At 37.2% G+C, this 27,540-nt stretch overlaps 1 protein-coding gene across 2 annotated transcripts; it reads right to left on the reverse strand.

The window, feature by feature from the left end:
- Positions 1-27,499, reverse strand: AP3S1 (adaptor related protein complex 3 subunit sigma 1). 2 transcript variants are annotated; one of them, XM_063179957.1, is made up of 7 exons: positions 27,354-27,499; positions 25,275-25,366; positions 22,605-22,716; positions 14,294-14,365; positions 10,481-10,588; positions 7,495-7,536; positions 1,091-1,305 (listed from the first exon to the last, which is right to left on the reverse strand). In XM_063179957.1, the coding sequence occupies exons 1-6, from the start codon at positions 27,420-27,422 to the stop codon at positions 7,501-7,503; spliced, it is 489 nt and encodes a 162-aa protein (XP_063036027.1). In that variant the 5' UTR covers positions 27,423-27,499; the 3' UTR covers positions 1,091-1,305; positions 7,495-7,500. The 2 variants fall into 2 exon arrangements, with proteins under 2 accessions (XP_063036026.1, XP_063036027.1); XM_063179956.1 differs by lacking the exon at positions 7,495-7,536 and having other exon boundaries at positions 1-1,305.
- Positions 27,500-27,540: the final 41 nt, after the last annotated feature.

Genomic DNA, 27,540 nt, shown 5'->3' on the forward strand with positions numbered 1-27,540 from the left:
TTCTTAAATATCCCAATGATATTTTTATTATTCATTAAAACAGACTTATACATCACACAGAGCTTAAAAGCATGATTATAAAAAACAATCACTATCCCCCTTTATGTTTTTTAAATCACAGAAGAGTTTAAGAGCTGAGCAACTTACGCAAAGGTGATAGCACTTCGATTTCTCTGAGATCTTGACAATACTATGTGTCTCATAAATCTAATTCTCAAAGCAGAGAATCACAATGTCACCAGGCACAGAGGCCCTATTAAAGTATCCCCAATTATCTTTCCAGAGTGCCTTTCTTTATCACATTATTTGATAGACTCTCATGTACAGGTTTGAGCTGCCCAAATATAAAGTCCTCAGCCCATTCTGTGCTTCTCACAAGACACAGCAATCACAGGGCCCATTTTTTCCCCTAGACAAAGTCAGACCACCAGTGAAAGTCTATCAGATTGTGTAAGTATCAACATGTATATGTAAACAAAAATCAGATCTTCGGTAAAGGCAGTTTTTCCTTCAGTATAATAAGGAACAGCTTTTGTGAGAAAGCTAAAGAGCCAATATGTTCAGCATAATACCCCTGTGTAAGCCCTTCAGAGATTAAACTACAATATCAATGTCTGCTACAACAGTATTTGTCAACATATGGTCAATTGGCTCCATGAATAGGAAATAATGTGGTTTATTGCAAACAGTAGACTTCAAAAAACAGGTATTTCGAAGTCCAGTTTGTTATGATTTTATTTAACAAAACATGAGTTAAATGTTTTCATGCAACATTTGCACTTAGGTCTTAAATAATCATGACAAACAGAAGTAGTTAAAGAACACACTAATTATAGACTTTGGTGAATATACAAAAAACCTCAGCATTATAGGTTATACAAAGTAAAGAACATATTAAATACTTCCCCAAAATACTGCAGCAGCTGAGACACAGTGATATGCCTTGCAAGGGCACAGGAATGTAATTTAGAAATCACATGGGAACTACCCCTTTCCTTTAATTTCACAAACAAGACAAAAGCAATATTCAACTCCACACACTGATTTTTCAGGTTGTGTCTATGCAGTACCTTGAGTTTTATCCAAACAGTAAAAGTAAGACATGTTTATTTAGTAAACAATTATGCAGTAAATCTTTATTACATTTCTTCCTTGGTATTACCTGGAGTAGCCATGTTATTTAAAAGTGGGCAGGTTTGGTACTTTTATACTGATGTCACCAATATTAATATTTCTTGGGATCTCTGGCAGATTCATATTCTTTACAGCTGAAACAGCCCGGGCTGGAGCTCCTGCTAAACCAGCCTGTATATAAAGTGAGGAAAAATGCAAGTCAGGCAAAGTCAGTCACAACAAGGTTCACCAGCAATCTACACAGACAACTAACTTTTCAAGTATTTCCATGGTTACACAATTAGAAAAACCACATGGTAATTGTGTTTGGAATGAAATGGGTTACTTGGAAATATTAAACCAGAAAGAGAAAACAGTTCACATATTCCTCTTTATATGGTAAAACATGTAATGTCAATTGGATGGAAAAGTATGAGAGGAAGGAACAGGAGGCTTATCCAAGCACGTGTAATGTGCACGTCACAGAACAGACAGCCTCAAGGTGTTGGGTGTCCAGTGTGCTGCCTTTGCCTCTCACCTATTCTAAAAGTTCACGTGGTTCACACTTGACTAGCATTGCTTACAGGTTCAGAGTAAGTAACCTCACAGTAACAAGGTGCTGAATGTCAGTCAAATCAATGAACACAGACACAGACACACACACACACCTGTGTGTGTATATATACATACATACAAAAATACATATATATGTACACACAGAGGTATTTCAAGGTGGCTTAGACTAAGATGAAAAGGATAAACACCCTGCATTTGTGGTTGATGAAGAGCATGCAGACAGCCAAACTAGAATAACCTGTTTCCCACAGTAACTAATTATACACTAACATATCTGCATCCCCTTGAGCATTACACAACAACACAGTTATGCCAAATTAAACTATTACACAGTACCTATTTTTTATTAAAGTTCTCTACTGCATGCAGTGTCTTTGCATACAAAACTAGAGCCTTTCTGTATAAACATGCAAGTTTTACAATAGAGAATTGCTGACTTCCATTTAGTTCTGCTTTTAGTTAAAGCAGCTGCCAAGTTTGCACACTGGGGTATATTATGAAATGCTAACAATTTACAGCTCAGAGGCCTGAAGACATACCAAAATCATCTTTCCCTATTGCTTCTGAAAACACCTATTCAAAACCTTGTTATTTTAAGGACTATGAAAACAAGACTGTTAAGTGTTACTACTATTTTTTATGTTGTGAAAAAAACCAGACTATTAATTTTAGGTATGGAAACGTTTCTCCTGAAAGTTCAGATTCTCTACGCAGATTTAGAATTTGCAGTGTGGTTTTACTTCAGGCTTGCCACAGAAGTGTAAAAATAATTTTTATTTTTGCAAGGAAATAAAAAAGCATGGGACATTTTTATAAGAAGAGCTCTTATTAGCAGAAAAAGATATCATATTACAAATTTTCTGAATAAGTAAAAAGAATTAACTTTAAATTTAATGTTTTAAAAGTAAGATCAAAAATATTCAAAAACAATAAAAATCACAGTGTAAGATTTACTAGTTTTACAGTGTGGCATCTTACAGGTCCAGTAAAAAGGAGCAATCCACAAGAAACAAAGCCAGATACTAGGATTTAGTTTAAAAAAAGACTAAACTGGTAGAAATGGAAGATCTTTAATTTTAGGTTTTTCAAAGACTGAAGAAACCAGTCCATTTGCACACAAAGTATTTCTGAACAAGAAATACAGCAAAATGAAAGCAGAAAAAAGGTTGTGTCATATTTGATTATTAAAAAGCATTGGTACATGACTACCACTCAAAGTATAACCCTTTCAGATTCCTGGTTTTCACTGAAATTCACTGCAAGTGCAGGGTAAAACTACTGAGGAGTGCACCTGAACTTCCATGGCGTTCACCCGGTCAGCTTCACAAAAGGAGACAGACACCCCACACACTTCTCAGATAACAACTCTACTTTTTGAAGGCTATGAAAAAAAAAATATTTTCTCCTTTCTACTACTCACTTATAAGAAATAAAGTCAAGTTAACATAATATTTTCACTTAACATCCTACCTACTGTTCTTCCTTCTCCCCTTAAAAACATAACCCAAGTCAAAATAAAACTGATTGAAGTTTCTGATTTTGAGCTAACCCCTTACATGGAAAGGCTAAAACATCATAAATTCCTAGACTTTAGCCATGGGATGATTCCCAGAAGAAGAAACAGAGACCAGAAAGCCCTTAAGTCATCTATTAACCATATCTTCCCTGTCAAACCCTCCTATGTGAGACACGCCAAAGTTGCGAAAAGCATGTGTGGCAGAGAAGATAACTGAGAAAACTGCATCTCTGATGTTATCAAATTTGCTCTTACTTTGAATTATCAACAGAATTACCTGTTCTCAGAAGAACAGACTTAAGTAAAACTCAAAAGGTGCAAAAAAAGTATTCTGAAACACTCTTTTTCCTTCATTTTCCTTAACATCATCAAATCTATCAGGCCATTCATCCCAGAGGCTCTTTCAATAGCAGCATTTTCTTAGAGGGGAAAATCTGGACCTAACACTAGCAGTACTAAGAAATGGAAGTATCTAAAATCTGAATACCCCTGAATCTGCAATAATTTAAAGGAGAAGTATTAACACTGCAATTTCTTTCTATTTACTAAAAAACAGGGCAGAAGGCATGGAGATGCCCAACACCGTCCTGTTATAACTGAGAACTTGGAAATACTAATTTTAAATCAAGAGGCAACTTCCAGTGAAGTCTTATCGGATAAAACAGTAAAGGCTTTTAATCCTTTAAATTCTATTTGCAGTAATGGAAGAAAAATTCATAAAGCAAAATGGGGCAATGTAAACTGTTTTCCACTGAGAAGATGAAAATATTAATTAAAAGCAATGAATTATACAATCTACAATTGAAACAGTGGGAAACCAGAAAAGTATAATAAGTAATGACATGGTAGCACATGGCTGGCAATTCAAAGGACAGGTGCCTTCTGGGTGACTTGGATGGAGATTCTTTACCCTAATTTAATGGAAGTTATTTATTCTTAATGGACAAATAACATTTTTAGTAGAACTGGTTATTATTTTTACCTACCTGCTACTATCCTCTTTATACAGACTTACAGTCCCTGCCTCCCGCCCCAATGGCATAGGATACAATGGAGACACAATTGAGAATTATTAAAAATACCACAACTGACACAACCACTGCCCTTCCACCCCCCTACACAGTCATAACTTCCAAATTTCATGAAGACCATTCTGGATCACGATCAGTGAAGATCCCTGACAAAACTGCTCTGATTGTCAGATTACCTCTTTTTTTGACAGCGAGATTATCTTTCACTATCAGATGCTGGAGTAGAGATTTTCAAGCTATTACATTCTCTTCTCCTGGAATTCTCTGTATTAAGTGAGTTTGAAGGATAGTGTATACATAAAATGCATGGCAGAATGCTATTTAGCACAATTAATGTCCACCCTATCAAGCACAATACATTTACACAGCATTTCTAAGAGAGAGCAAACAGCTCATAAAAAAATGTCTAATGGATCAAATGACTGAAAAGCACTTGAACTCCCAAGCTGGATAACAAATACAATTCAAATACTATTATATTTTAACTCCTTAGCATTCCTTTTTAGCATGTCAGGCAGTGAACTAGTAGCAGTCCTTCCATTTCTTTTACTGGAAGTGAACTGTATTTACAAACACAGAGGTACAACAAGCAGTACTTTGAGCCCTGTGTGCTTTTGAGGCATTTTCTAGAGACATCTGATTAATACAGCTTCCACTGTAACACTGAACTCAACTAGTTCCACCTGCCTTTTTTATCATGTAATTCAGCAGGTAAGTTGGTGATGTGCCAAGAAAAAACTGTTCCACTTGAAAAAACAAAACATGTAGCAAGCCTTAAACATGCAGCAAGAATGATGAATCGCCTGTCACAGCAAGCAAATGACTGAAGCAAGTGAAAGTGAAGCTTCTTAAGACAATTAATGCAATTTCAGAAAGACAATATGAATTGCATACAGCCAGTATAACAATAAGCCAATACAACACAGTTTTGCCACAGCTCCTTTGTACTCTCAATATCATTTGTTGTTGAAGGATGTGCTCTAATGTTGAAATGCTGCATATTAAAATTTTAGGTTCCATTATTGCAAAAAATGCTTGTAAACATGTTCATATACGTTTAGAGAGCAATACCATATATGCAAAAGAAGACACTATTTCATAGATTGAAATAGATGCATTTAATAACAGGATTTTTACTCTATTGGTCCTAATCTATCAAGTGAGAAACATAAGCTGTCATTAATTTACTGAGGTCATTATTAACCACTATAGGAATAAATTTTCTCTCTTCTCATCCTTTCTTAGAATGCCCAACTGGTAACTTCATATCAAAGTGATCCCAGCAACCCTGTTTTACTCTTTAAAAAGAAATTCAGATAATCTGGGTAAAGTATTGCACATCACAAACATTGTTAATATGCATATACAAATAAAAATGTTACAACTATCATCCCAAATAACTCTACACAGAGCTAGCTAGCACTAAAATAAATATATAGAAAATCACAGCCTACTGGAAAACAAAATAATGAAGGCTAACACTGCAAAATAAGCCACCCTTTTCCAGATACTTCAGAGGTACTAGGACCTCTCTGCTGCTGGTGTTTCATAGCAATGCTTCTTTTCAGAACAAGTATGACTTCAAAGCAGCAGGGATATGAAATCATGAAAGGATGCAATACATAATATAAAGGAATGATCATGTCCCCTGCTCATGAGGTTAAATAAATGAACGTAATTAGAGAAAAACCAAAATGAAGTCTGCAAGTATATCAAAATGAGGCCAAACAGATAAGAAGACTTAAGACATACTCTTAGAAATTTTAAGCACTTGAATCACAAAAAGAGTAATGGATGGGAATGATTAATTATTTCTTTGTTTGTTTTTCATTGCCAGACCCAAAAATAAAAACAGAATATGTGTGAGCAGAACACAGAAAAAGAAAAGTAGCTTTGCACAAAAAGAAAAACAAAAAAGAAACCAAACCAAAAATCTGAGATCAAGCTCCCTAGCGTTAGCAATAAAATACAGACTGTATGTTACAAGTGTTAGTTAATATATTAGGCAGAGGAAGGTCACGTCCTTGATTTTCTTCATGTGCTGTAGCATACTTCAAATTTAGGTTAAAATGTTGCATATTACCAAGAACTATTTTTAGCTAATGCTTTTACAACTCAGTGCTACTGAATCCAATTGTGGAGTTATATTTGTTAAATCTTAATGGTATTGTAGTACACTATCCTAGGAAGATCACATAAAAAGTAAAGAGCAAAGCTATTAATAAATTAAATAAGTTTCAATTGCTTAGGATTCCACCTGTTTAAAATACCTGCAGTTTGAATACACAGAGACTTAAAACAAGTGGAAATTAATTTTCAAGTACTGCCATTAACACTGACCGACATTCAAACTGTTAAGCTAAACTAAATGTTTCAAACAACAAATGGCAGGTGACATTGACCATAAACTGATACAGTCACACATACAGTCTCCTTCTCCTTCTGTTCTTTGCTAACATTCATGTTCAGGGACTGCAGTTGCTGGGATATCTTAGATCAAAATCTGGACATTCGGATTATAATGACAGCAAATGTACATCTCAAGTTGAGTACATGCTGACAGCCCTTCTCATTTGATGTTCAACATCCTTAAGGCTGGATCATCAACTTTGGAAATTCTACATCATCTTTACAAATTGCACTGATAATTTTATTCTCTCTATACAGAACGATTTCAGTTTGCTGGTTTTGGTGGTGGGATTTTTAGCATTTCATTCACCTGAAGCTTTTTCTGAAACTTCTCTTTGTAAGCAGGTAAAAGTTCTTTGTTTTTGTCTGGAAATAGTAACTGGTGAAGTAAGAGAGTTTGTATTGAGTTTGTATTATTTATTTTAGATTATCAGGGACAAAACTCTCCCATCAAAGGAGTTATTTGTATTATGTCATCATATCTTATTTTGTTATCTGTGTGTTCCTTTTTTATTGACATTAATTAAGCAGGATTTTTTGGCTAATATTAACACAAGTTCATATTCTTTTGTTTGTTAACAATGATACAAAGAAAAGTTAAATTCTAAAATGCAGGAAGAGAAATAAAATAAAAAAATATGATGTCAATGAAAAGCTAGTAAAATACACTATAGCCAATAAAAAGATGAGGGAACTACAAGAAACTAGCACAAAAAGTAGGCTACAAGGACTAGTATGGGTATTTTTACACATAATTTTTGAGTCTGGCCTACGTAATTTATTGCCTTTGACATCATTTTGCTTTCCCTTTTTGTTAAAAGTACATTTTTTTCTAAAAGTCAGCAATACCTTTGTCTACCTGTCCTGTCTGGGAGACTGAAAGATAAAGGTCTGTAAGAGAGAAGAATGGAAAGAGCCAGAAAAGATCAGGAGGTTCAGAAAAAAATGAGGCCCAGCTTAAAAGTCTAAATTACACACAGTTGAACACTCCAAATAGAGAAGAGGTAGCCCAGGTTTACCTACAATACTTCCAGAAGCTCAGAATAAAATCCCAATGACCCCTCTCCCAAAGAATTCCCTCCCTTTATCACAATGATTCTTTGGCTTCAGGATTGACCAGAAACCCATTCACAGATTAACACTAAACTGAAAGCCAGGGAAATGCATATAATACAACATTTCTCAGGGTACAAACAGTTTCTTTTGTAGCCCATCCAAATAGTATTAGCTCAATCACAAATCAAAGCTAGGGACTCTCTTATAGCGGTTTAATTAATCGCTGTTGAAAATATTCACAAATTACTCAAGCTGATAATTTTGGTCAAATACATGTAAATATTCAGACTTTTTCACTAAATTTTAACCGAAATCCTGTTTAGAAACCTAGCACATAACTAAACAAATACCTGATGTTAAATAGCTAAATTTTGTATATTACTGAAAGCCCAATGGGCACCAGAAAAACTGAAGTATTTCTGAAAATGTAACCCAGATACAGCTTTATTCATTTCATCATTTCAGCTATAACAGTAAAGGCCGCTTGACCTTAAATAGCTGCTTTGTAAATGCAAGAGGCATGATGGTGGTTTAAAATCCAAAGGGACTAAAGCAACAGTGCTGTGGGGCACAGGTGGCACTCCTATATACTACAGACTACATTAATACTAATTTCTATATTTAATTTTTTCTAATTAAAGAAAACAAAGAAGATTCACTAGTTTTGGTTTCTTAGTGACCAGCATTCAAAATTTATTAAGTTATTACTTATTTTGATTTACAAGGATTTGCCTGTGTCTTGAAAATATGTGTTCAGGAAAGACATACTCAAAGAATTACAATCTTGATCAAAAAGACAAAAAGAAAAGAAATAGCAATCAGGAATTTTCTGCAGATATACATTAAACAAATGATTAATGATCTAAGGAAACATTTATCAAGTATTGTGATGTATCTCAGCATTGCAGTAACAGTTAAATTTGAAAAGAAACAGTCACTGAACTAAGGAAAAAGTCACAGTCTGCTCCCCACAATACAAAAATGTATTTGTGGGGAGCAGACTGTGAAATGTTCTGCTTCATCCCAGCCACCAAGTGTTTTAATTTACCACTGCTACTTCTTTACCTTCTATAATTCATTGCTGAATGTAAAGGAACAAGTTCCTTTCACTTTGTATATACTTCAAGTTCTGCGTGGGTTTTTTCAGATCATCCAGCATCTACTTTTATACTAAAAGCTCTTAAAAGAAAGAACAACTTGTTGATGAATAATGGAACACAGCAAGTATTGCAGCTGGCTGCACTGAATTGATGTGTTTCAGAAGACTTGTCAGAGATTGGTCTACAGTTGATTTGGTAACAGAATTCACATAATTAAATGCTTTCAGACAGAACCAATATGTACATAATACATGGTAGAGCACAACTGCTGAGCAAGTTCAGCTTTTGGGAAGACGACTGCATTTTAATCAAATAAGGAAAAGTGTAAGGATACAGAAGTTATTCAAATATAATAAAAAATTAGGAGAATAACTCCAAATATTCATCTCTGTGATCAGTGTTTCATTCTGAGCGCGAGAAAAACATTAAAATGAATACTTTGGACATGTTCAAAATCTACTATAGAATCCTTTCAGATGCATATAGCTATGTATTGTGTTACATCATACCTAGCTTTTTCTTGTTTTTCACATGTTGTTGACCGGATACAGTTTGGAAGTTGTGCAAAACAAGGAATTAAATGCATTAAAAAAACTTGAGGTGGCACAGCTTGAGACTGCAGAATTAGAACAGTATACACTGTACCACAAAAAAAAAGAGAAAAATTCATTTTTCTCTTTACTGCACTTCAGTTAGAACTAAGAAGTCTCTGGGTCCTCTCCTAAAATGCCATTTAGTTCATATTTATGCCACCTGGAAGTCTGCTCAGCTGACTTCCAACCTCAGAAATTCAGTCTCCAATTCAAGCAAAGGCCTGCTTAGAAACTTGGATATTATTGTTTTGATGTATTCCTCTGTGGAATTACTCCCATCATTTAGAATCCAGCACAGACTTAGCAAAGATATATTAGCAGCAGCATTTTGACTTACAAGGCACATATGGTGACGTTAAAGGGACAGTAATATACTGTATCAAAGATAAAGTAATTCGAAGATCCTTTCTTAATCTAACTGTCTTTCCTAAACACAAATTAAACAATTGCTAAATTGAAAAAGGATTCCCAAAACTCTTATGTGATCCCTCACTTAGCCCATTATAGACAAATACAGAATATAATTTTCTCACTTATTGAAGACCAAAGGCTCAGATTATCAAAACTGCAGAATTCATATTTACTTTGAAGCATCTAAAACTGGGCTTTAAAGTCTGTCTAGTCCACTTCAGTCCAATTTATTTCCTTGTGTTGCAGTATTTCTGCTGCTATTTATTTCAGGTGCTTAGAAGCATACTATCAGACAGGAATATGTAGTCTTTGAAGACACACTTTGTTTCTTCATCTGATTTCATTTAAGGGCCAAAGTCACTAGTCCAGCATAACAAGTAGGCTGGAATTAAAAGGTTTTCTGTAACAGAAACTTAGAGAACTACAGAAGTGCCTTAACAGCAATGGTGCACAATGCAATTAGATACAAAAAGTAAAATCTAACCAGCAGTGACTAAGCAGTTTATTACTTCTAATGAAAGGTACAGCACCCTGAGATACACTGCAAATTTCTGGTACTATAAGCAGGCAGCTTACACTATTTAGTTTGCTATGAAGGACAAAGAGCATTATACAGCATGTATTTACTATAACCCCTGTTTTTAGTTTAGAAACTACACAGTGCACCACTCTTACCTCAGATTTCTCCAGTTTATTTTGAGCATCAATCTGAGTGACAATTTCATTCATATTGGTCTCCAAAACCATTCCACCCATAACCATTTCAGCCAATATATTATGGACCTAAAAGAGACCAAAAGAGAATTTAAAAATGCAAAATATCCTACACAGAATCTGAAAAAATGGTCTAGGTACCTTGATACAGGGAAACATTCTGTAAGTCATTTAATTAATGTTAGCACTTAATCTAAAGGCAGTTGGAAACAAAGCTCATAATTTCATATTCTTTTCTCTAATATCTTCTTTGTTCACACCACTTACAAACATGCTAAGAAACTTTCACATTCCTCTTTTCTTGTTCCCATTTTCTATCCAATTATTAGAGTTTGAGTTAGCATCAACAGCAGTAACACCTCTAGGAAGCAAGTCCTACAAGACTAAACAAATTGCTCACAAGTAGATGTGTAAACACTCCTCTGGGCTACATTTGAGAAGGAAGAGACTCTGATGCTCACCCACCACAGACCCCAAGATTTGGCTCAGAAGTAGAACTGACATTCCCGAGACACCTGATAAATATGGAGTCTTCAGTATCTACAGCTAAGACTGACAGCTAGGACTCAAACTGCAGGAGCACAGAAAACAGCTGAGGACATTGCTGAAATGGGTATGTTTGAACATCTCTCCTCCCTGCAGCGCTGACTTGAGGATGAAAACTCTGGTTCATAATTGCTGCCTCAGAGTCTGCACTCAAACCATAGTAAGATTTGGTTTGGGTTTTTTTCTTTTTAAAAAGGCATCCTTCTGCACACTTACTAGTAAAAATCCAGGGTTATCATGTAATGTATAATATTCTAATAGTATATTAGTATTTAAATCTGAAGACAAGGAGTATTTTTCTACTTTTCAGAAATAAACATGTACAATCTGGTATCTCAAAAGCATAATTTTAGATACTATTTTGGACATTCTCCCTATTTCCCCATGGATTGAGGATAGAAGTAAATCTTTAAATCAAATAATCAGGAGGTAGTACATCAAAAACCAACACAGTCCTTGCTTTTGTGTCATACCTAAAAAACAAAATTGAATTTGTTTCTCTGATACTTTTTAGTGTATTTCTAAAACAGCCCTTCTTCAGGCCCTTTTGTGCTCTTCCAAAACCTTTCCTCCTGTATAGTTACTACTCCTTTGTCTCCAGTCTCTAGAATATTTAACTTCTTCCTCAGTGCAAACCACTCCATACCTTGGGTCATGCTTATCTTTCTCTGCATTTTTTCCTACTTTCAGAATGCAACAGTGAAGTCTAACACACAGCATTTAAAAATGTTCAAAGCATAGGTGGCTTTAAAGAAGCTGGACTATTTTGTCTTTCCCCACTTTTATTCTAAAGGGACAGCTTTCTAAATAACAGCATTTAATTAATTTTATTTGGTAATCTCCATATGAAAGGAAATCACAGCTTAACTAATAAAGTTACATAAGCATCATAATCCATTGACTCCTTCCTCTTAAATACGTTTGCTCATATGTAAGCAGCAGCAAGATAAAAATAAACAGCAACTGTTTTTTCTTTTCAAATTAAAATTCATTGCATATACATATTAAATGTACAAATACACCTTATTGTCCCTATTTTTTCTTATTTAAAAAAATCACTAACTATTTTTGCCAAGAAAAAACGAAAACAAAAAAATCATTAACAAAAATGCAGTAAGTGGAAATGAAGTGCAAAAGAGACTTCAATAGTGTATTAAAAATAGTATTTAAGGGAAAGACTGAAGGCACAACAAACAGACATTTATATTCCAAAAGGGATCTGACTGTTGAGAACATAAACTTTTTAAAATTTGAAATTGCTGTTTTGTAATAACAATTTTGAAGTGTTTTTACAAAAATCAAGAGTGCTTCCTATTTACATTTGATGCACTCTCTAAAAGCATGAATGCACATTCTAAAGAAAAAGGAATTTATCAAGGAAAAAACTCTCTCAGGAAAATTTGGCAAACACATTTTCTTGTCTTCAAGAAATTTGATTCTGAATGGTTCACTCATCTGGTTAGATAATAAACTCTTGCAAGAGATCATGATACTCCCAGAGATATTTCAATAGGTGCCAAAAACCAGTGAAAAAAACAAAGTATTCCCTTACATCCCTAGCTGAATATATTCTATTATTTTAGTTGGATAATAGCTTTCAATGATGCCTTTTCCATCAGAAAGCATTAGGCTCTTGGACTCAGTAGGACCGAAATAAACCTGCCCCTCCTCCTCACAAGACATGTGAAAACGTCTTGCTCCAGCTATAGCAAGTTTTTTGGCTGCTCCATCAAGAACTGAAGACACAGAACAACTCTCATTCAAATAACTTAGCCAATCCTCACTTTTCTCAATACCAGACCACTCAAAATACAAATATTTTAAAGATTTCACTCCTAACAGCACCCACACATAAGCACCCATTATAACCAAGACTGTCAAGATCAAGCAGGAGCAGCTGCTGTTCTTCCCTTTTGCACACTTGAAATATATTAACAAGAAAGAGAAAGTTAATGCATTAAGTCTGAAGGCTCAGTGCATTATGCTTCTTGACAAGTTGACTGTATCAGCAGTTTAAAGAAAATTTAACATTTTTAATTTAATTCTGACAGATACGTCTTCCTGTTTTCTTCTGTGACCTATAAGAATATTGATGAACTTAAACTGGAGGGGAAAAAAAAGGAAGAATCAAGATGACATCAAATTAGTCACAGCTGCCCAACTAATGCTACTGTACAGTTGGTGGCAGCCTTGCCTTAATACAGAAGTTCATGTCTCTACATTGAATTCTTTTGTTCATTTACGCTCAAGTTAAAAATCACTGCACTGGTTAATGTCACATTCAGAGCTTTTTAACTCAAGGTTTCACTGGCTTTTACTGTGAAAATGTATTATTTTTACTGGAGTATCTAACTAGTATTTTGAGTTCTTTCAGATACCTAACTTGGTATTACTTTCAGTCTGCTTTTTCTATCTTACTTTTCCTTTGACATCTTTTGCTGTTGATACAGAAAGATGTTCACAGATGGGGACAGGTGACTGCACACAAAGCAATGGCAGGCACAAAATGCAACTGAAGGAATAAATTCTATATATTAAATTCTCAGCATTTTAGGTATTACACGAAGAAATGCCAAAGTCCTTTTAAATGAAGGGTGACTATAGTAAAAGAATTTCTCTAAACTAGATTAGTAAGTACAACACTTGTTTCTTACAGCTGGGAATATTCAAACAACATTGTTTCTAAGTGTTTGAAAAAAGACAGTCCATTTTGAGATTTTAAACAGAAAGAGCCACACAGCATTTAAATTACATAATCATAGCATATTAAATGCACCTTCCAATCCAACATTTGACCAAACCCCATCATGTTGATTAAGCCACAGCAGCAAGTGCCATGTCCAATTGCCTCTTGAACACCTCTGGTTATGGTGTCTCCATCAGTTCCCCTGGCCATCTGCCTCAATGCCTGACAACTCTTTCAGGGAAGAGGTTTCCAGCTTGAGGCCACCTCCTCTTGTCTGCCCATGGTTACCTGGGAGAAGACACCAACCCCCCAATTACAATTTCCCTTGGGGTGGTTGTAGAAGGCAGCGTGGCTCCCTCGAGCTTCCTCCTCTCCAGCCTCAACATCTCTGCTCCCTCAGCCCCACCTCACAAGACATACCATCTAGACCCCTCATCAGCTTTGTTACCCTTCTTTGGAAAGTAAAGCAGAGTTTAATATCAAGTATCAGCTGAAACAAACATATTACTTGATAAAAATATTACAGGATGTCATCACAGTACCTTGTCTACATGGAAGATTAAATCCAGCTCACAGACATTTTCAAAACATTTGTCTAGTGTTTCCACAAATACCTGCAAAGAGGGGAAAAAAAGCACCAAAGGTCAATCTTTAACAAAAACTCTGCAGTTCCATTAGGTGTGAGGTTTGAGAAAAGCAAATACAGAAATAAAACACCGGTCAGATCTTAAGGCATTAAAGGCATCTACCGAAATTATGTGGTTAACATTATGTCAAAAGTATGTTATCTATGTAGAGGACAAAACTGTATGCACAAGCCAATTTAGGTTAAAACTGCTTAAAGTTGCACTGTTTTAAAAAACAGATACATCTTGAAAAACCAGTAACATAACCTACACTATAATTTTCTCAGCTGTGATTTAAAGTACTCCTTCCCATTTCATTACTACTCAAGTATAAAGCAAAGAAAACCAGCTTTTCCCATCATTGTTTTTAGTAATTACTGCATTGCAGGCATTTCCTAGTTAACCAGACTGTTAACTTTGCTGTTAAGTGTCAACATCACTCCTTCCAGCAGCAGGACAGTACAGACCCACTGAATCCAGGATAAAAAAGGCATCTATCTTAATGTCATACCTCCTGATCCTGTCAGGCATATTGCCACATAAATTTAGTAAAGTCTGTAATAGTTCACACATAAGCAAATAAATCCTCCCTGAATCCAGAACATAAAAGCATAAAAATCCAAGCAGCTACTGCGCTCCAGCCAGTGATGTTCCCTGACAGATATGGTCTGTACATTGCCTTCCTCTGGGTGTTTCTGGAACAGATTCCTTGGTATTTATGTTTCTGCACCTTGCTACACCAAGAGCACCTGATCCTCACTTAGTCTGGATAATGAAATGATGATTGCACTTGCAGTCCTGAAGTTCCCAAATGCCAATCACCAAGTGCTTGTGGTGAGTGCTATTAGAGACTCCAGCCTTAGAGAGTTGTACACACAGCTCCCTTCGTCCAAGGGATAACTCCTACAGACACGGGTTATGTCAAGATCTCTCTAAGTTAAATATAAGATTGAGCTTAGGGTCTTCAAAGCAAATTTCTGAAAAAATTTATTGATCTTTTATTAACGGTATGAAAATAGTGGCAACTTGTTGCAAATTTTAATTAGTTTTGTATATGTCAAGGCTATTTTCTCACAACATGTATTTAATATTATTTATTAAGCTGTCACTGTATGCAATTTTTTATTCAATTCTTAACTCAAACATCCTAAAGAAGCAGTATGGAAGACAAACACCTCATTTTGACTCTCTGTTCCACATGATTTATGAACCCCACCTTAGTATTTGAGAGGCACCAGATTTCAAACTGCCTAGGTCCAGGCACAGATCTGACACAGATCACAGAATTGCTTAGGCTGGAAACCTGAAGATGAATGAGTCAAAGAGGTATGCTAGCACTGCCAAATCCAGCTCTACCCCAAGTCTCTGAGTGCTACATCTAGATGTTTTTAAAGCACTAGACATGGTGACTCCACGACTTCCCCAGGCAGCCCACTCCAATGTCTGACAACCATTTCAGTGAAATTTTTTTTAATATCCAGTATAAACCTCCCTTGGCACAAATTGTTTCCTCTTATCCTATTTTTTCTCTCTTGGGAGAAGAGATTGAAGCATCTCTATAACCTCCTTTCACACAGTTGTATAGAAAGATAAGATCCCCCCAGTCCTTCTCTCCAGATTAAACACCCCCAGGTCTCTCAGCCATCACTCCTTGTAAAACTTGTGCTCCAGCCCCTTCACCACTCCACTGCCTTTCTCTGATCTTGCTCCACCCCCTCAGCATCTTTCTAGTACTGAGGAGCCCAAAACTGGACACAGGATTTGAGGCACGGCCTCACCAGTGCCCAGTACAGAAGGAGAGTTGCTGGCCTCACTACTGCAGATCTAAGCCAAGCTGCCACTGGCCTGCCTGGCTGCCTGGGCACAGCTGGCTCATGTTCAGCTGCTGCCACCCAGCATCCCCTGTCCCTTTCCACTGGGCAGCTTTCCTGCCACTCTGCCTCAGCTTGGAGCGCTGCAGGGACTGCTGTGATCCAAGGGCAGGACCCAGCATTTGGCACTGTCAAACCTCCTACAACTGACCTTGGCCCATCCCTCCAGCAGATCAACATTCCCACTCAGCACAAAGTCATCTGCAAACTGGCCGAGGGAACACTCAAACCCCTTATCCAGTTCATTGATAAAGATATTAGAGAGGCCTGGCCCCAACACTGAGCTCTGGGGAACACCACTGCTGACCAGACACCACCTGGATGTAACTCCATCCACCTCCACTCTTTGTGGATGTAGTCCTGCTTCTGCAGACATGTATTTATATCGACCAACCCAGGGAAATAGATCTGCTTGACATCACCCATTCCCAAGTGTCTACCTCGCCTTATCAACAAAGATTACTTTCACATCTTAACTGCTGATCTTCAGATCCTGCTCAAACTGAAAAAGAAAGAACGATCACACACTGCCCTTGCTATTACTACTACTAATAAAGTCTTTAAAATGTTGAAATCAAACTATAAATTAACTAATTATGCATTTAGACTATCCTTTAATACCAAAAATACAAATCTGTCACTTTAACTATGAACACAGAGCATATTCAGAAGCAGACTCAGGACAATAAGGTTTGGTGACAAGGTAACTAAGAAAATGAATATGCTTCTGTTAAATTATGCTGAAGCTAAGCAAAGCAGGGATTTTTCTTCAAGCAGTTGTTAATTCATTGCAGTAATAACAGTCTTCTGTAAAGAAGGGATGCAAACAAAAAAAACTTGTATGTTAAGTAGAAAACTACACATTTGACAACGTGTGGTGCAAAACAAATCACCAAAGATGTTCTCTTACTTTCCTTGCACCTTAGGAGAATGCAGTTACAAGAACAGGGCTGTTTGACATTAGCTGTAAGAAGAAGATTGGAAACAGTGTAAATGCAACCTCCATCCAATAGTTTTACTTACAAGAGCTAAGAGTTTGACACTATTCCTCATACAGTCACCAACTCTGCACATGATTCACACACACTGACATCTGTCTAGCTCCTTGGAAAACAAAGGAACCCATTAAAGACACAGGCAACATAAGAATCCTAAAGACACCCTCCTCCCCACATGTGTTTAGTAGCAACATGCCGGCTCACACATCAACAACACAAAAGTTTAACTTTTGTGACATTCTTCCAATAAATAAAGCTTCTATAGCAGCACTTGATTAATTGTTGGAGCAGTTACTTTTAAACCTTTACCTATTACACAGCAATCCCATCACACACTAAACAAATTCACAAATCTCTGCTTAAAATGCATGACCAGCAATGCACAACAAACATTTTTTAATCTAAGGGAAATCAGCTGGCACTGACTATTCCTTCACAGAGATTTTTCATTGACCAGGGATTTCTCACAGAAGCTTTGGAAATTTCCCCCATCTTCCATTCATGATGGCAAGCTCAATCAGAATAATGCCAGAAATTACAAGGTCTACCTCTATTATAAATTATCTTTTAAAACACTAGTCAGCAAGGAAAACTAGATTTTTTACAGTAACATTTCTTGGCCTGTTTTAAGATGCCTGCAACAATTGAAAAGGTAAATAAAATCAGTGTCACTTTCATCTGAATTTTAGTTGAGTCAAATGAATTGCACACTGAGGCAAGCAGTGCTAAAATTTAAGTACTTCAGTAATGACTTCAAATGCTGCAGACTTGTAGATCAATAACCAGAAGAGAAAACACATTAATTGCTTTGACACACACACATATCAGTTCAGATGCACCATGTGATGTTACTGGAAGAGTAACATAAATGAAGGAGTGAAATAGCAGGAAAATAAGGATGCATGCACAATTAATTACTAGCTCCCCCTTGTGCTTCATTTTTGAAATTACAATCTTTTATGGTAAAAAGAAAAAAAACACACACATCTCCATGTAAGTAAACAGAAAACATTAAAAAAATGAAAACCCCAAAACCCCTACACCTTTCTTTTGTAAGAAATATGCTTTAATAAAGACAGATACACACTGGGAGCATAAATTATATAAAACAAAACACAATGTTTTCATTGAATATATGTAAGTCTGGAGCTCTCTCTACTCAGCCATATGTCAAAACAAAACATCACCTTTTCAATGAAGGGCTTATTTTTAAAATAAGCAAATAAGACAAAAATGGAGTAAATCATACATTAGTACGAAGATAACAAAGGCAGCAGAAAACTCAGAACACTTAATCAATTAAATGTATTGGAGCATAGATAATGTCAAATACTAACAAAAGCAGGTACAAAAGATAAGCTAAAAACAACAGGAGTAACTCACACCAAGAATATCCCCTTCTTCTTCCTTACCTAAACAGCAATGGTAAACCTGAGGACAGAAGTAATTCAATCTGCCCTTGGAGAGTTCTCATCTCAGTCATATGCCTCTCTGTTTTTTATTTAATTAGCATAAAAGCATCTCTGGTCAGGATCCTTTATCCTTAAGAACTGAGAAAAACATGTTACACAAAGTGCACTGCACTTCCCACATGCCTCTCACTGAACACCCTTACCTTGAAAGGCTCCACTGAATTTCCCATGGAAGACTGATCTCTCACAGACTCTGCTGCTTGCTGACACATTATGTCTTCCAAGTACAGCTATGGGCCAAGACACTCACAAATTCTTGGAGCTGGCAGAGGCTCTTAGGTCCATAACATAGTTAAGGTACCACTGTAAAGACCCTTCATTTCTCCCTTATGCCAGTTTACAGCTAGTTATGTTTTCACACGTATTTTTCTTCCATGCAATAAAAACCTTACACTTCACAGGGTAACACAAAGACGCTAAAATAGCACGACAGAATTTACAGAATCCAAAGACTGCAAAATCTAAGCATAGCACAGATGCTGACCTATCTACCAATCCAAGAAAGCAAATATAATAAAAAGAAACTTGTGTTTATATTTAGGAAAAAAGGGAAGAAAATGGTCAAAAATAAACAAAGTGAATTTGCCTTTCGAACAAAGAAATCCAAGTTGAAGACAGCATCAAATCTGAGGCAGAGTCTACGATTTGTAATGCATAAAGCATATTCATTAAGCCTGAGTCAAGAAGATTTACCTGTGAAACAGCTCTGACCTAATGGAGGGATAAGTGGCATTCACAAAAGTATCTTAAGTATCACAACAAAAACTTTCTGCTGAAAAGAACTGCACACTACCATATGTAACCCAATCTCCTATGCATTTACCCAGTTTACATGACAGAAACCTCCAAAGTGCTAAACTGAGTTCTAGGTTTCTTTCACCAGTTTACTTTCCATCACAAACTACTACATATATCTACTTACTTAGCCATACACTATATGTATGTCATAACAAAGGCCAGATGTCTTACTCCTACCTGTGCTATCTCTGAACTACACTAAACAAAGATGTATAAGAATGGTTCAACACCTTCAGGAAGAAACAAAGCTTATTTGCTCAATCCAACATCCGTGTGTATATCCTGTTAGTCTACACTGCATGTGTAATTGACAAGTAATAAGAAACTTTCTAAGGGCCCTCTTTCAGTAAAAGGTACATTATGATTGCTACTGCTAAGAGGATTAACAGATCCTTCTTCTGAGCCAGTCTAGAAATTAAAAATATTTAATTAATCTCAATTTTCTTAATATTTAACATATCTCTAATACTCAATGCTATAATCAAATGGTTGAATGACAACGTGTAAGAGAATTCTGAATCCTCAACAGCGGCGAGTACTGTGGTAAGACTATGATTTATAAACAAAATCATACAAGTCAGAAAATCAAAATATTTCTACAAATGGAAATAGCATTTTTATTATTTCAGTTTCCTTTACGTAATTATGTTGACATGTAATTAAATACTGGGGCATTTTTGGAAACAATGTGAAATACAAAGACTAGGAGATGAAAATCTACTTAAGTATTTTTGGTACCAGAAGCAAAACATTATAGAGAAAAGTTTAAATTCTCTAATTCAAAAAGTTTGGGGGCTATATAATTACGGGTAGTAGTAAGCGCAAGCAATTTGCTTCAACATTTGAACGTACAATTCAGGTTGCACTGTCTACACATGAATATGCTTCTTTTCTCTGTTCATAAATATTTTGGCTCTTCCAAGTAAGAAGACACAATATGTGACAGGCAACTAAGCAACCCTGTACAACAAACTGCTAGGAACAGGTAGAACCATCATGTACCTTACTCGTTAACGCTGCACTGTTCGGATACTGCAGAATGTGCGATGACCCAAGATCATACAAGAATCCAGATGGGAGTTTTCCTTCCCTCCTACTCCCACAGGCACTCTTCTGGATCTACTGTCCAGAACAGCAACACTGGAGCAGCTGTTCTGAACAGCAGGAGGTGTCTGTAAGAAGCTATGCAGCTTCAAGAAAGGTCTGCAGGGAACTGGGAGGCCTTAGAGACTCACAGTGTTTCCACAGTGAAATAACAATTGATACAGTCCCACATGTCAGGACAGATTTTACTTATGCAATAAATCAATTCTCTTGATGTGCAAACTTTTGAAAGGCTTAACAGTAAGTTATATTTACTCTTTTCTAATATATATATATATATAATATATATATGTATGTGTGTATGTAAAAGAGAGCCATTTTATGCAATGACATAAATCCCTTAATGGTGTGAAACTGTGTTTTGCCACATCTGAGTTCACTAACAGTGAAATTGTTTATTTGCAAGTTTTAAGTTGGAAAAATCATTGATTTAGTCAGAGGCCTCTTGACCTAGGAGCATTCATATTACCAGACATGGTAGTTGTTACTAGGTTGATAACAGACGTATTTGGCAGTTTAAATATTGGCCACAGCACCAAGCCTGCCTGAGTTTAAGAAACATTTGAACAATGCTTTCAGGCACATGGTGTGATTCCTGGGGGGTCCTGGGCAGTGCCAGGAGTTGGACTCAATGATCCCAATGGATCCCTGAGTTGGAATGAAACTGTACCTGGAAGCCTTGCAGAAGACATTCTGTTTGAGGTGTCAGTGATCTTGAACAGGTCATGTCTGCTCTACTGGGCTGAGCAGGACAGATCTTCTTAATACAATCTATAACCTGTGATGTCCTTGGCAAAAATGAACTGTAGGAAAGGAATGTACTGATTCTGACTAAGAGACTGTTGCATGTTTAGGGGTTAGTCATCCACATAACACAACCTGAATAGACACAGAGGCCCGTGCTGTGCTGCAAAAATTCCTTGGCCAAGGGATAAACTCAGCCAGCTCACTGTAACAGGAGCCTGCAGGCAGCTCCCACGTGGTACCAGCGAGCATGCCACCTGCATGGCCTCGCCATGACCCCAAACTACAGCAAGAAGTTCTCCTGAAAATATCATTTAGCAAGAGCTGTTTTCCTTTGAGGAAATTATATAATAGCTCAAAGATTCAAAAGAGGGAAAGCTTCTCTCCACAGACAGGATCTGCTCTGCCCTGCACACTGTGGGAAAACCCAGCTGGGCTCCACTGGGTGCCACATGAAGGTGGCATGTCCAGCACCTGAAGGGCTGTAAGATTTACCACCTACACTCATCTTTTCACTCTGCTCTGCTAAGCAGTTTTCTTATCAAACCATTTGTGCTGTTAAGCCTTTCTCACTGAGAAAAAGAACATAGGCTTATGGACCATCTTCCTCCCCAACAACTCTCACCCCACTCGTCCCAATTCCCCTGGAGCAGAACACACACCTAGGGGAGCATTTGCCCTCCTTTTCTAAGGCATACCTGTCAAAAAGCTCATGAGCCACAAGGAAAGTTTAATCCAAAGAGGTTTTGGACATATTTATGCATTATGCATTTATTGTGAGTATACATATGCATGTATCTATGCATGTGTGAGTCTGGATATATATTAATATACATAAATATATACATATACATACAGAGCATTGCCTGTCAAAGTTCTCATGATCCACACTTGCATAGCAAATGTTTGAACTGCGCCACTTTTACCTGCAGCCAAAAAAGGCCTTGAAAAGCTAAAACAAAAACCAGTTTGTGCTCAGGAGGCTCCCAAGAGTTTCCTCACTTTCCCGTCAACTTGGACAACAACTTTTCCAAAGACAGCCCAGAAAACTGTAAACAATCTGAAAATAATACTCAGCACTTCTTGGTATGTTCACAGTATAAAAGCAACCTTCCAAAAAAAGGCAAACAAAATATTTAAGTTCTAAGCTACTTTAGAGTTGAATTACAGTAATTAAGAAAATTAATAAAAAGCAAAAAAAAACCACCAAAAAAACCACAAAGCAGCAAAAAGAACTTACTTGTATGAGGTCTAATATACCAAGCTCACTTTCTGAGGAATCCACACAGAAGACAAAATACAAGGTGGCATAGTGTCGGTAAATTAGTTTGTTATCAGATCCACCTATTAATCTAAAGAGGAAATAAAACAAGTAAAGCTTAGTTAGCATCTAAGGCTAAGCTGAGCAAATCCTCACAGTAATTTCAATTAACAGGAGGCCTATTATTAACAGCTAGAGCTACATTGCAACTTTTATTTTGTGATATAATTCCAACAGAAGACTAAGTAATAAGACAGCTCAATTTACATTTACCAAACAAGCAGTTATTGTTATCCATATGGATAAAAAATGACATCAACCTGTGCACCTTTTTATTAAAATCAATTCAAACAGATCACAAAAAAGCAGGTATTAAATGTACTTTCATTCCACACTAGCAGGCAGGCACTGAACAGGGATTAATCTGCTTTACAGATTAACAGTGTATGCCTATGAATCCCTCCCTGACCTTCTCAGAAGAGCATCAAGAGGGGGAAAAAAACAGAAATCTGCAATGAAGACTCGCATTTGGATTACCAAAAAAGCCTTAAATTAGGTTTATGATCCGTTTCATAACAAAGAATATGTAACACTTGTGCTACAAAATGTCTGATATCTTGAGAAATAGGACCACACTTCAAGCAGTAATTCATGATGCAATGTTACAGTCACAGAAGCAATTATATTTTTATGGACTCACTAATCATCATGGAACTGAATGAGAAAAGGTCTAAAGAGGTATGTTCTTCCATTCTTCTGTTACGGCCTTCCAAACAAAGGCACATAAAGCACAGGAGATCTACCTCAGACCACTGACATTTGCTTTGAGCTGTAAGAGGTCCACTCCCAGATACACAAAAGTATTTTTTAGGCTGAACCTATATGGCCATGACTGTTGTGACTTTTCCTTTACTCTGTACCAGAACTGAATCACCCATTTTGTGCAACGTAACTCATCCCTTTAATTTTTGTCATTATCACAGAGAGAGAATACACAGATTAAAAAAAAAAAAAAAATTAGGTCACTTGTTTAAGCAAATTGCTCTGCATTAATGCTTGGTAGGGAGCAGGGATGGCAGTAAGGAAGGGGAATCCTTTGTTTCTGTAGAGCAGGTATTACATTTGTGTATCAGACAACACTTTTACAAACAAACAGGACAGTGGAAATACCTAGCAATTGAAGTTTCTTCTTTTGTCATCTATTTACCCAATTCTTTCTAATACTTCATACTTGCAGTACACACAGTTCTACACATAAACTGTTGAGGCCTTTGGGTAAACTGCAAACTATAAAGTGAACCCTGTCCTGAAAGAAAAAAACACTGAAATGGTAATGCTGTAACTGAGCAGTAGGGGGAAAGCCAGAATTCTGTTCTCTATCTCAGTTTATTCTTGTTAAGCAGCTGTCATTTTTAAAAAGCTCCAAATGTCTTCTGCCTCTCACTTACAGAATTCAAATCAGAATGCTTCCAGCTTGAGATCATCTCCAAGAACCTGATGATAGAATCACCAGTTGAGTAGTCAGAAAAGAATAATTTAGATTTAAAAACCAGTATATAAAAAATCAAGAATCATTTTGAGCAAGAAAAAAAAAGACATCCTAACTGATATGGTACAGCTAAGCATTTAACTGACTCTTCACTCAGTAAATCTAGGCGTTAGAAGACCGACTTCCAGTAACCAGAAATTCCTATAAATATAATATTTAACAGACTATGACAATCTCTGTCACAGACTGGAGATAGTGAGCTTATTCCACCAATTCTGACCCCTTCTTCTAAAGGGTGGCTTTTTATCTATTTACTCTTGAGGGCTAATAAATACTTCAAAATAAAACACATCTCCATTTCAGAATTTCATCAGCTAAAGCAAGATGACAAAAACAATGAAGATGATTCAAAAGAGATTTTTTGTGTGTCTTACAGAGACAGAAGACCTAAGTCTCACTTTCCTCCTACCTTGCTTTTCCTTTATTAATAAAATATTTTGGTTGAAACTGTACTAGTTAGCGTATTTAAAACCTTTTTTTTTTCTTCCCAGTTCATGGAGCAAGCCCAAACCCTGATAAAAAGGCTGCAGAATCCTACTATAAAGGCTGTCTGCTCAAATATTAGGAGTTCAAGCCAAAGAACAGTAACAAAGTATTAAATTTTCTAGAGATTTAGCTCAGTGGGTCAGAATATGGTGCTAAAAACACCAAGGCTGAGCGGTGGATTCCTGTCCAGGCTGTTCAATTCAGACACCTTGTGGGTCGCTTCAGAATATTCTGTGACTCTATGAGTCAGTGGGTATGGCAAATGCCAATGCCTCTTAAAATGTGACCAGCAATCTTCAGCTTGATTATAGCAAAACAGCATCTGTTCCTTCCCCATCTTTGTATCTGAAACGCTCATGGCACTAGATATAGCACTGTGGCTATTACAGCACAAGGGAAAAAATTTTTATTGCCTAAGACATTTTGGCACATATAGCTATGCTTCAGTTAGTAAAGAATATGCACACTTGCTGCAGAATGATATAATTCCTTGTGTATCAACAAATCTCAAGTGGCATGGCATTTACACGACAGCTGTGAAATGTTGTACTGTAATCAGGAATAAAAATACTTGAAAGCCAGTATTTGGCATTTATTTCAAACTTGATACTTACAGTCCTCCTTCTAGGAAATTACAGACATTTTCATCACGTTTTGATACTAAATGGAAAGTTTCTCTGATAATTTGTTGCTGCGTGTCTTCACTCTGTGAAAGAAAACACACTTTGCTAAACAGGATTGACAATGCACACAAGACTGTAAAAAAAAAAGTATGTCAGCACTCTCAAACTATCTACTTCTGAAGCCTTAAATCTGGCAGTTAATAAGACATGTATTGTTTGTGTCATTTCAACACAAAAAGCCATTATTTACAAGTTGCAGAAAAAGGTATTACTGAGAAATGTGAAAAAGTGATTGTTTTTAAGAAACTTCTGTAAAAAAAAATCTGTAAGTAGAATTTTTAAGTAACCCAGAAGTGTTCTCAAGTACCTTGAATTTTTTTGTATTTCCAAGGTAGCCTGAACTACTTTTATCCATAAACTGAGAGTAAAACGAAGTCCCCAAAACTTGAAGAGAGCAGGGAAGCTTCAAATCCCACAATATCTAACATTTCCAGAAATACCCTAAAATACAAAGGCACCATGAGCAACAGGTTCTCCTAAGCCATGACCTTTAATCTTAGAAGATCAGAAACATCACTTCTGAGACTGAATTATTCTGGCTCTTCAGAAACTTAATTTTTACCTTTGAAATTATGGCCACAGGTCTACATTCTGAAAGACGAAATGATGACATGTATTTTAATTGCCATAAATTAGTTTCTTCTACCTAACTGCAAAATATTATTTACTTCACTTTATGCAGTTTCTGTTCTCATATGAATCAGCTGAAAAAGTTAGAGTTGTAAGTTTTAGTATTATGAAAGAAGTAAGTACCTCTTTCACGGATCTGACCGAATTAATCTCTCTAGAAAGCTGCAGATGCATCCCCTCACAGAAAAAAGCCGAGATTTGCCTCCAGTACCAGTGCAATTGACACTAAAGAATGCATAAACTTCAAAAGATCCACAAACAAATCCACATTATTGAAATCACACATAAAAATACAATCTATATGATTGCACCTGTTTCTGTGCACCATAAAGTTTCTTACTTTAATTTTTCATTCACATTTTCAAAACTTCAAAGTATTCTGTTTACACAAACATATTACCCCTACCTCAGGCATTGAGAAATTGTTCAAAGCCGAGTTATGAAACTAGTAGATCAGAAAGGTTTTACAAGAAAAATCTGGTATCCTCTGGCCGTCTGTTCATCTCCTTTCCCTTCTACCTCAGTCACACAAAAGAAGGGCCTGAAATAGTTACACTCCTTTAATTCAAAACCTGACCGTGCTAACTGAAGGGACACAGTCATCATTTCTGCTCTGAGGTGTGCAAGTAAGATACATCCTTTCCAATGATCTATGAGTTCTCTAATAACCAGAATTGCAAGAAAGAGGTCACAAATCCATGTAACTGCATTGCTGGGAAACGAGTTATTTGTTTACATAACTTTTAAGAAATACCAACTGTTTTCTTGCACTTTAATGCCTAAGCAGACCTCAGCATATTTGCTAGGAAACACGGTACAGTACGCTCAAAACATTATCTTAAAATTTCTTATCCTTCAACTAAATCACGAGTTTCCAGTGCACCTTTCCATCCAGACTGAGCGTCTGTGCTGCATTTTCATTGTGCCTGCCTTCTACCACGTCAAGGAATGCTCTTTTCTAGTTCCTTACGTGTTCACGTCATCTGCAATTTCACAGTGCACCGATTCTTTCCGAGAGGAGAGGCTCTGTTCCGGAGCTCCCTGCCCCGCTCCGCCAGCCCTGCCTGCACACAAACAGCAGCCGGACTCGGGCCGGGCAGCGGCGCTCACACACGGGAGAGCCAAGGTGCCGCTGGACGGGACTCCCTCCCTCCCGCCTTCGCCCCGGAGCTCCCGAAGGCAGCTCCAGCGAACACACGACCGCCTTTCCCCGAGCCCTCCTCACGTACGCGCTCTCAGCACCGTCCCTTCCCCGGCGCTGCCGGCAGGGCCGGGCCGGGCTGGGGACCCTCGCGTACAACCCCGCGGACCGGCCACCGCACGGCCCCCCGGCCACGGCGCGGCCCCCGCCCGCCCCGCCGAGCCCCGGCCCGCCCGTACATAGCGCTGGTAGAATTTGGAGAGCCGCGGCTTGCCGTGGTTGTTGAAGATGAGGATGGCTTTGATCATGGTGGGGCGGCGGCGGGGGCCGGCGGCGGCCGGACGAGCTGTGCGGTGTTCCGTTCCCGTTCCGCTCCCGTTCCGTTCCCGTTGCCCAGCCCGCTCCCGCTCCCGCTCTCGGGCCGGT

This window comes from Melospiza melodia, chromosome Z, assembly GCF_035770615.1.
Source record: "Melospiza melodia melodia isolate bMelMel2 chromosome Z, bMelMel2.pri, whole genome shotgun sequence".
Classification (NCBI taxonomy): Eukaryota; Metazoa; Chordata; class Aves; order Passeriformes; family Passerellidae; genus Melospiza; species Melospiza melodia.